We start from the raw sequence: 10,720 nt of genomic DNA on the forward strand, positions 1-10,720 counted from the left end.
GTAAAATGAAGGAAAACATGCAAAAAAGGATCTTTCATAACACGTAATTCTTGTCATCATGGCTGTGGTTGTTGTTGTTTGTTTTCTCCTTCCATGTATTTTTACCTCTGCCACCAAAGGTGGACATAGGTTATGTTTTTACCCCCGTGTCCGTTTGATTGTTTGTGAATAAATTATCTCAAAAAGTTGCAGACGGATTTGGACGAAATTTTGTGGAGAGCTTGGGTATGTGACAAGGAAGAATTGATTCAACTTTGCTGAAGATCCGAATCCGGGAATTTTTGAAGTGATTCTTCACCATTGAGAGATAGCAACAAAAATGACAAAAATCAGGATGTCTCAAAAAGTTGTGGACGGATTTTTGACGAAACTTGGTGGGCAAGTTGGGTATGTAACAAGGAAGAATTGATTCAACTTTGGTGAAGATCCGAATCCGATAATTTTTTTAAGTGGTTCTTCACCATTGAGTGATCGGGCTAAAACAACATATCGCAGGATGTTTCAAAATGTTATGGACTGATTCAGACAAAACTTAGTGGGTGAGTTGATTTGGTGACAATAATAAGCCAATCAAAATTTAGTTCAGATCCAAATCCAGATGCAGCCCATCAGTCAGACACAAAATGCAAACTAATCAGCCTGGCAAACTATGCTCTCCACTGAGTGCCCTTCTCGACATATATATATATATATATATATATATATATATATATATATATATATATATATATATATATATATATATATATATTTTTTTTTTATTGCTCTGAGAAGTATTACTATATTTGGTTTTGGGTGCTCCTTGCATGTCCTTGTAAAACTTTCCTATTGTTATAGAATAATAAATGTTACCATTGGAACTGCTACATTGAGCTCCCATTCCCACTTCTTCGTCCTCAATGCAAGAAAGAGGAGCTTTTAAAGCAGGCATTTTATAATTAAACAGACGCAAATTTTTGTTTCACGCAAATCGATTATCATCTTTCCAACTGAGTAAATCGATTTTATCAGCTTTCCAAAAAAGTAATTCCATTATTAGGTTAATTCTAACCAAGTAAATCTATTATTAGCTTTGCAACCAAGTAAGTCGATTATTAGCTTAATTCCAACCAAGTAAGTCGATTATTATCTTTCCAATCAAGTAACTCAATTATTAGCTTAATTCCAACCAAGTAAGTGGATTATTAGCTCTCCAACCAAGTAAGTCGATTATTAGCTTAAAGAGTAGGTTGCGGGTCACCAAACATGTTCTGAAAATGTATCAATATGATTATATGTGTATTAAATAGTTCGATGCAAACTATTGTGGTTGCCTAAATATTAGGAAAACTAATGAAATTTAACTCCGAAGTTGTTATTTCTCGAGACTGTTGAAAAAAAACAGCCGCGTGCCCATATATGGATGGTGACGTCACGTTCTCCAAAACAAAGCGGCGCTCACTCTTTCATTGAAGAAGTGTCCAGTTGAGCGGGCCGTTGTTTCGCTTTTTTTGAGCTTGCTTTTTATTTTGTCTATATTATCCTTTTTTATTTTGAATTATTGTAGAACAAGGTTATTTGGATAATTTGTACATAATGCCTCGTACGTGTGTCGTCATGTTTTGTGAAAATGGCTGGAAAACGGATAATCGCTCCCACCGATTCCCGAAGGAATCAAACATTCGCCGGCAGTGGATAAGATTTGCACAAACAAAACGGGCGAATTTTCCCCCAAAGAAAACGGGTAAAGAGGACCCTTTGGATAGACTTGTCATTTGTGGTGACCATTTCACAGCCGAGGATTACGAAGGTAACGCAATGAGTGAGCTCGGTTTCAAAACAACTGCTCAAGTGAGACTGAAGCGTGACGCTGTGCCCACCATTCAGCCTTCTCCTCCTCAGCTGGCTCCTGCTTCATCTTCTCACCCTGTGTCACCTCTCAAGCGAGGAAACTCTCCTCGGCATACTGACAAGGTGGCTGGGAAGAAGCGACGACGTGCTGTGGATAAGCTCACATGTTCCAGGGTGAGTGCTGACACATGGACAGTCTGATATGTTGCAAATTATATTTCAATTCAACTCCGATGGCACTGATATTTGATGCGTAATAGTTTGCACACATTTCTTGAGCAGTTGGTGAGAGATCAATGTGTACCAGTGAGTGGTGTGGGTGAAGAGAGCCTTGTTGAGGACACAGAGGAGAATGCTCCTCACACACCCGATACTGGCCACTGTGCTGTGAACACTCAGTGCTCCATCATCACTCCAAAACCACGCCACAAAAGCAGAAGCAAACGTGAGTTTAATCTCTTGTTTGTGGTACATGGTCAACCAATTTTATTGAATAAGTTCACATCAACATGAAGAAATGTTTGCGAGTGGACACTTTGTCTACAGGTACACAGACATCCACGCCAGATGTCCACTCGGTTGGCATCCAATGCAGCCTGATGTCTGCTGCTCCCCAATTTACTCGATGCTGGGGCGATGATAACTCAAACTCTCAGAGTACTCCAATTCATGAATATTGCCTCCATTTCCAAATCATCCTATTTCCGTCACCAGCGTGACTATCTCCTCCCCAACGTGATCCTTGATTGGCAGACAGAACAGGAGAAGTTATTCAAGGCTCTAAATGACATGCCGCCTGGACTCGACATCGCTGGTGACGCCCGGAGTGACAGCCCAGGACACTGTGCCAAGTACGGCAGCTGCACGTTCATCGAACAGCGGCTGAAGAAGGTTGTTGATCTTCAGCTTGTCCAGGTGCGACATTTCCAAACTGTGTATACATGTGCACAGCACATTATTGAAGATAAATATGACCTGTAATCATTTTTCTTATGCACCGTCTTTTCCAGAAAAGTGAAGTACCAAACAGTGCCTGGTGTGAACTGGAGGGCTTACAGAGGAGTGTCCAGAAGTTATGGGCAAACCACTTGTGCATTGACGTGCTCGTCAGTGACAGACACCGTCAGATTTGCAAGTGGATCAGGGAGAATCTGCCTGAGTGCAAGCACTATTTCGATGTTTGGCATGTCGGAAAAGGTAATTTCCTCTAACCACCATACATTAATGACAATGTCAGTTTGTACAAGCTATATTACTTGCATTTACTGCAAAATATTACAATTGTTGTGGTTTCTGTTGATATTTATCATGTCCGAAGAAGCTGATATCATGTTGAAGGTCTGAAGAAGAAGCTGATGGCTTTATCATGGCACCGAGAGTGTGAAGACATTGGACTTATGGCAGAAGTCCATCGTAAACCATCTGTACTGGGTGGCTGCCAGCACACCAGACGGTAACCCAGAGCTGATGGAAGCCAAGTGGAGGTCCATAGATCTTCACATGCACAATGTACATGAAGGCCACTCAAGCAGCCTCGACACAGCTTACAACCACGGTCCTCTGGGCGAAGATGACAACAGAGACAAAGCTTGGATAGAGCAGGGTAATAACTACTGTCTACACATGTCTCAATGTATGTATGTGTGCATACTTATAGTTACCATCTTATAATTCAGGTACTATGGCATCAGAAAAGCTTGGTCAGATTCTTCTGAATACCTACATCTTGAAAGATGTCAGGAAGCTCTCCCTAAAGCATCAAACCTCATCTCTGGAGGCTTTCCACAGTTTAGTGCTGCATTTTTGCGCCAAATCACACATCTTTCTCGTATCTTGGAATGACATGCAGGTCAGTTGATACCTGATGTTTTTCGCTTTTATTTAGATTCTTTTGTAACACAACTGGATTTGTACATTTTAATATTTTCACTTGCCTGTAATTCTACATCGGACATTAGAGCTGTCAACATTCATTTGTTGATGTATTCTCGCAGATTGTATCTTGCGGCTCTTCACTTTAATGAAAATGCAGAGAGGGAACAGGCAGCAACCCAGAAAGGTGACATGTGCTCCACTGTTCACTATCCCAGAAGCAAAAGAGGTGACTTCACTGCAAGACCTGTCAAAACAGCAGCCATTTTTGGTGAGTGGCATTTTTTGGAATTTTTTGCAGTGTTTGAACATGAGAAATAATCTTAAATCACATGTATAATTTCTGAGTAATTAATCCATTGCAACAGAATAAAATTTGGCAATGAGCAAACTTTGTATTTGGAATGGTGTCTTTGGTGTGTGTATTCTGTAAATAATGACAACAGACGTGATCCACTTTGGACATATATTTCCATATTGTGCAGAATATAGACCACAAACTCCTGGCAAATCTGGTGAACAGACACTCAAACAGTCCAGGAGAGTTGCGAGACTCCATCGGCAACATGAGAGACACAGCATCTGCTCCACTCACAGAGTACATGGAGAACAGATCCACACGGGAGACAGTCATCAGCCAGCTACAAGCACGCCACAGGTTCTCCACTATTCGAGAGGAGGTAACTTGAAGCCGGTGCAATCAGTGTCGACCTCCTCTGGAAATGTTCTCCTTATGAGCTTCACAGCACATGCTGGCAGGGGCACTCTGTTGTAGAAGCCCATGTAGCCATGACTCCATCTTATTAGTTGCCTCTATGCTGTATACCTGTATTTCCTGAAACAGTCAAGATATTGTTACGGAAATGGCCCTTAGTAGGCTACTAAATATAGGAGGTTTATATAAACATGCATCCCCATTAAATGCATGTTTAGCTAGGCTGTTCGGTAAAATGGACGTTACATGTGTGTCGGGAGATGTAAGAAGCTGTTTATTGTTTGTGCGGTGGTGGTGGATCGAGAGCTCCCTCTTCTTCCTTCCCCTCTCCGGACCAGAGGCCCCGTCCAGTCAGCTGAGAGGGAGTGGCCAAAAAAGAGGAAGTAAAACTAAGGGGAGGAGTTTGTCGGCTTCGTAAAGGGGGAGGAGCGAGTGACTTCGAAGCGAGCGATCGAAGAAGAGACAGTGGTGATTCTGGACTTGGACTTGGGCGCGCCGGGTCTGCCTTCTGTGGCCTGGAGAAGCGAGCCAGGGCCAAAGGAAAGGCAGGTAAAGGACTGCAGGAGGTCTGTCTGCCCTCGGCAGCGAACGGAGACCTCTTGGAGTGGTTCAGATTTTGGAGAAGTACAAAAACGGCAGTCAGTTTTGAGGCGACGAGCGCTGAAATGAAAAAGGAAAGTGAGTGGTGCGATCGGCAGGGAGAGGACCTGGCTGCTGTGTGAGTCTGGAGTCGGCTTCGAGCGGAGGTTATCGACAGGTTCAACCTGCATCTAACGACGGAGCCTCTGACTGTCCCTACTCACCTCACGGCTCGACGACGTCTTGGAATCCCATGGACCCAGCCTGCCGGAGCCCGGCACCCCGATTTGGCCTTGTCTGGTGAACAGGCCAGGCCTGGACTTGTATGCTGGACCTTGGGAGAGATCAGCTGAAACCCATTGTCGATATGACAGTCTGGTGAAGTCAACCTCGCGGGGTTTGAACGCGCCGAGGCTGCGTGCGCGGGCGCTGCCAGGAGCAGGAGTACGATGCCTCCATTTCGCCACGTGGCATGTTTGAGTTGGGGCTCGAATCTGTGGACATCGGCTTGTTACGAGCGTCATTCGTGCTTTTGACACTTTCCTCTCGTCCATGAAAAATCACCAAGTACTCTGTCTTGTCTGCATGCTCTCTGTCTGTCTTGTCTGCATGTTGTTTAAGGCAAATCTCGGTAGGGACCCCCTTGAAACCCGTAGTTCCCTCGTTAAGAACGGGTTATAGATTATTAATAACATTGTCATGAATATTTTGCTTGTGTTGTGTTCCCCGATGTTCCCCAATAAATCTGGTTGGTTCGTATGAAGTTGCCGTGATGGATGAATTCGTGTCGCATCGAGGAACGATCCGTTCGATTGGCATATAAAACCAAAATGGTTACAGACTGGCAGAAAACGCTCGGCATCTGACAAAACCAGTCTGTAACCGGAGTTCTATTTCCCCAACTGGTAAGGTCCAGGATTACGTTGGTATCGCGATTGAAGACGCGTAACCCGAGGCCTGTGCCGAGCCAACCGGCGTTATAAACCCCGGAGACTGCGGTGGTGAGGGTGGTGCCAAGAGTCGGGTGAGAATCCTGCCACCCCGGATCCGCAACAATATATGTGATTGATATGCTATAATTTGATTTCTGTATGTTCTCATGGATGTTTGATGTATAGGTTTTGTTTATAATGGATGTATGCCCCCCACATAGCTTGGGAGGATGCAGAATTTTTGTGGAGGAAATGGGCACAGTTATCACAGAGGTTTTTGGCAACCGCCATAATACTTACTTGTGTGGAGGTCCAGTGTGAACGTACCCGGCTTTCTTGTACATATTGAATGAAAACTGTAAAGCATAAATATTTAGGAAGAGAGGTTCAAATCCGGGATGTTCCGTGATGCATTTGATCGTTGTATTCTGCAGTTTCGTATGTTCATCGAGTTTAGATCTCAGGAACTGTTTTATTTCCATGCAACAGACGCACTGCTCTCCTGTTGGCATTGAGTCGCAGTGTCCACATTGGCACCTGGATAAAATAAACACATCTGATCACCACTCTGTGAATACGAGTTGTTGGTTGACAAGTTCTCCAGATACTGCTGTCACAGAATCAATTGTTGAGTTTAAGTGAGAAAAACCTTGAAATGTATTCTTAAAGAGAACATGGGAAAACACATAAATAAACTTTCTGAAAAACACAAGCATGAAAAAAATTCTCAACAAATCAACTTATTGTTGATTAAATTACTTTTTTTTAAGAGCATCAGCAAATTGGGCTATTTAATTTCAATTGTAAATAATTGATCAATTTTCCACTTTTTTTTTCTGAATTTGGTGGAATATTTCCCAATGAGGCGAAACATGTTTTGGTATTTATTTGCCACAACAGTCTCTTGAAAGTTGGGGTTTGTTATAACTGTTCACTTTCGCTGGGGTCAAGCTCAGCTGTCAGAAAGACGTCAACGCCAAGGCTACGGTGTATAATATTGTTACGGTTGTGGAAATTCACAGAACACCAGTCAGGTTCCCCAGAGGTCAGTTATTTCGATAAGTGTGTATTTCAGGTTAGATTTCCCCACCGATGTGTTACGGGTCTCGTTCGTGTGCCGGGCTGTGAATCTTTGAGTTAGCCGTTATTATTTTGCTATCTTTTATTTTAAACAACATCTCCTCAACAACAAACTCCACAACCATGCCACCTCCACCACAACGCCATCATCTCCACCACAACGCCACAAAGTCTACAACCACGGCATCTCCAAAAACATAACCGGATAAAAACAGCCTTTTGCCTTGAAGAAGAACGACCCTCCTCTACACCAAAGAACAACACTCCCAGAAAGCCACCCGAAGAAAACAGATTTGACGGTTGGGGTGGGGCCCTCAAAAAGGTGTAAGCACATACCAATCTCCCTCCCAAGGATTTTCCCCCGCACGCCGGGAAGGGAGGGGTGAGCGCCCCAGACCCGATAAAAAGCCGCAAAGCCGCGTTGGAACGCAGGGGGTGTGGTTGAGTGGAGTGTCGTCCGTGGAGTTGGTGGGCGAGGAGTAGAGTTCGCTGGAGCAGTAGCTCGTGGGAGAAGCCTTGGAGAGCAGCCAGACGGCAGTGGAGAGTCGGGCGCGTCGCAAGGCCCTTGACCAACGAAGCCGCCATTCGAAGCCGCTGCCGCGTTGGCAACGAGCCAGCGAGACGGAGACACCGAGGGTCACTGACCCTAAGCTCACCGAGTCGCCACAGAGGGGCGACAAGGTAACCGGCCCGGCCTCTCGGAGCCCTTCGGTCATCCCGTCTCTGGGGAATATTAAAGGCTTACGAGCCCGTTCCTTTTCTTTCTTGGGTTTTTGTGTGAGAGTCTGTGGTGCCTTTCCCCCTAAGTCGAATTGTATTAAGTGTGTGTTGTAAATGAAATAGCAATCGGCTGTAGGCTTTCTCCTGTCGTTTTACCTGAGGCCCCCCCCCCCCATTGCTTGCATGCCTGTGTAAAAATAAATGCCCATTGTTTGAATGTCAACCTGCTCGTTGCGTCATTTTCTACCATTGACTGCCACGGTGCACTCAGGATGTTAACTGGCTATTAAGGCCGATAAAAGTGATAATCTGGTCCGACGGGATTTGGTGAGTTAAAACCGCTCGGCTTCGCACACGGAACGAGCACGCTTAAGCGGCTCGTTTTCGTACAGGTCCCGTCGAGGTATAAACTCTCGGTATTTCTGTCCGCGCGAATAGTTAGGTTTATCGATAATTCGGCGATCGACCCTGTAGCGCATGGACAGAATAATCGACTGGTTTATGATGCGTTAAGCCGGTTAAGGCATCCGTGGCTGGATTCCGGGGTTGGACAAGAAAGTCACGACTGGATTGCAGCCTTCGGTGGGCGCGCGACCGCGATTTGGCTGAAACGGTTGTCTGCACGCCGAATGCGGCGGAAAGCTATAATAATATTGTTGTGGTTGACCAAATTCGCAAACCACCATTCAGGTCCCTTAGGTGAGATATCTCGGTAAGTATATGTGTAGTTAGGCCCAAACCCGTTGTCTAGAGGGAATAAATGTCATTCATGAGGGCTGCGACTCTTCAGGATAGCCGTTTTTCTTTTACTATCTTTGTTTTGGACCAGCCGCCATTATTACCACCACCAACCACGTCTCAACAGCCATCACACAACAACCACCAACCACAACGTGGCCATCACACAACAACCACCAACCACAATGCGGCCATCACAACAACAACCACCAACCACAACGCCGCTTCACCACAACCGCCACGACCTTCACCGTCACAACTCGCCACCATCGCATCACCGTCATCTCGCGCCACTCGTGGGCACCGATGCTGGACTCGTGTAGGGCGCGCACTGAGCAGCGTGTTCAAAAGCATCGCGGACTTTCCGCAGAAAAACGGATCAAAAACGACTCACGCCCACTTTTGTTCCGTCCAATCGGTGAGCGAGGGGCGGTTTGGCCCCGCATCCAGGGCGTTGGAGGGCGGTCGCTATATGCAAATTCATGGATCAAAAAGCATTCACGCCCACTTTTCCTCGGGCCAATGGGGAGCGAGGTGAAAGGTCGGAGGCAGAGGGTCAAGGGTGGAAGAGCGAAGCCACGGGGCTTATAAAAACGACTGCGTTCGTCAGTCGAGTTCAGTTGAGTTGGAAGCGGAAGAAGAGTTGAGTTGAAGTGGCAGTTCGCAGTTGGGAGTTCGCGGAGTCAGAGTGAAGAGGACGGAGCTGTGGAGAGGCGGCGGCGGCGAAGGCGGTTGAGGGGGTGCTCGCGTCGGATTCGGGGAACTGCGGAGGGAAAGGCCGGCGGCGCGACCGAGGTCGTGGTGGAGACACTCGTCGCGGGACCCGAGATTTTGTGAAATCCTCCTTTCCCCGAGCATCAGCAACCCCCTCCTGTTTCCCCCCGCGCTGAGATAGTGCGACAAAAGGGGGCCCCCTTCCCACCCCCTACCAGACACTGTCCGCGAGGGCCGCGGAGTTGAGGCACCACCGCCGCTCCGCGTCTCATCATCAGACTGGTAGGCCCGACACGGTCTCGGCCCCAGGCCCGCCTACCCCCTCATCCTGGAGGGTGGTTCTCTTTTCTTTTGCTTTGGGAATATGTGTTGTCGGCGCCGTCTGTGAAGTAAAATTGTATAAGTGTTGCCGAGTGCCCGGTAGTCGGATAGATCTGCATTGTTGCATTTGCTTTTTGTCTTCTTCTTTTACATGTGCTTTTGGTGTAATTGTATATGTGTGCTTTCCGTTCATCGCGAAATAAATGTGCTTATTATTGAACTGTTTTCCCGCTTCGCTTCGTCATTTCTTTCATTGAATCCCCATCTTGCTTCACGTAAAGGGTTGGTCGTGGGCTAAGACGCCCGATAATTAATCGAACCGTCGAGGTCGACGAATAACACCGCTCGGTTATCCCGATAGTACGGAACGGGTCGCTTAAGTGGCCCGTGTCCGAAGTCGACCTGCGGCGAGGTGCGATCGCCCGGTCTACCCTCCGTGTGGGTACTTAGGCAGGTCGAATTTGGCGAGCAACCCTATCCCACGCGGGGGCCGATTGGCTCGATCGCGGTGAGACCGAAAGGTCCACCCGTGACTGGTTCCCGGCGTTAGTCCGAGAGGGTCACGACTGGATTGTCCGTCCGGTGGGCGACGTGCCGCGATTCGAGTTACGTGGCCGTTCGCACGCCGGCGGGCGCGAATCCGCCACAATATATTTGGGTCCATTATTGATTCATTCTATTTCTGACTCTTGAGTGACTAGACTACTAGAGGGTTAAAAATTATTATATCAAGTCACAGACGAATCAAACTTTACATTATTTTATGCATCGAACAAGAAAATGAAAATCTACAAACCAATCTGTCTGGTGGAGTCTGTCAGTGTGAACTGCCGGGCAGTCAGTCCTGCCACTTGTACACGAAATAGGCCGTTTTCTGGCACTTGCAAGTGGCTCAAATTTATATGGCTCAGGCCCAGAAACTCCGTAGTATAAATTCCCATCATCCTCCGACTCGTCCTCGGCAATATCGGAATGAAAACACTCAATTTCATCGCCGCTGAAATCACTCTCTGATTCGCATCTCGCCATTGTTCACACGCTGTTTCCGAATGTTCACGAAGTTTTTGGAGAACGTGACGTCACAGCATCTTCGGTAAATTCCGGTCTGTTTTTCGATCACTGACAAAAGTTTTGACCCAAAAGTCAATTTTAGCATATTTTGAGTTTCAAATGTAAGAAAATAATTGCCCAACGATTATTAATGTGATTTACAACCTTC

At 46.3% G+C, this 10,720-nt stretch overlaps 1 protein-coding gene across 3 annotated transcripts; it reads left to right on the plus strand.

Annotated features, from left to right (window-relative positions):
• Positions 1-868: 868 nt before the first annotated feature.
• Positions 869-10,140, plus strand: LOC147034350 (uncharacterized). 3 transcript variants are annotated; one of them, XR_015058143.1, is made up of 7 exons: positions 869-2,275; positions 2,584-2,745; positions 2,841-3,027; positions 3,169-3,433; positions 3,507-3,679; positions 3,825-3,973; positions 4,188-10,140. XR_015058143.1 is itself a non-coding variant. In XM_085881317.1 (6 exons), the coding sequence occupies exons 4-6, from the start codon at positions 3,298-3,300 to the stop codon at positions 4,389-4,391; spliced, it is 489 nt and encodes a 162-aa protein (XP_085737443.1). In that variant the 5' UTR covers positions 878-2,275; positions 2,377-2,745; positions 2,841-3,027; positions 3,149-3,297; the 3' UTR covers positions 4,392-10,140. The 3 variants fall into 3 exon arrangements, 1 of the variants encoding a protein (XP_085737443.1); XR_015058140.1 differs by lacking the exon at positions 3,507-3,679 and having other exon boundaries at positions 869-2,004; positions 2,113-2,275; positions 2,377-2,745; positions 3,149-3,433; XM_085881317.1 differs by lacking the exon at positions 3,507-3,679 and having other exon boundaries at positions 878-2,275; positions 2,377-2,745; positions 3,149-3,433.
• Positions 10,141-10,720: the final 580 nt, after the last annotated feature.

The sequence above is a fragment of the Eptatretus burgeri genome, chromosome 1 (genome assembly GCF_056783735.1).
Source record: "Eptatretus burgeri isolate ZD-2024b chromosome 1, Ebu_testis_v1, whole genome shotgun sequence".
NCBI lineage: Eukaryota > Metazoa > Chordata > Myxini > Myxiniformes > Myxinidae > Eptatretus > Eptatretus burgeri.

What these genes read in the sequence shown, in the direction of transcription:
- LOC147034350 (XM_085881317.1), top strand. Translation starts at nt 3,298, where the DNA reads ATGGAAGCCAAGTGGAGGTCCATAGATCTTCACATGCACAATGTACAT. An exon ending in CAAAGCTTGGATAGAGCAGG is followed by an intron (nt 3,434 to 3,824) that starts GTAATAACTACT and finishes GTATTCTCGCAG; the next exon opens with ATTGTATCTTGCGGCTCTTC. An exon ending in CAAAACAGCAGCCATTTTTG is followed by an intron (nt 3,974 to 4,187) that starts GTGAGTGGCATT and finishes CATATTGTGCAG; the next exon opens with AATATAGACCACAAACTCCT.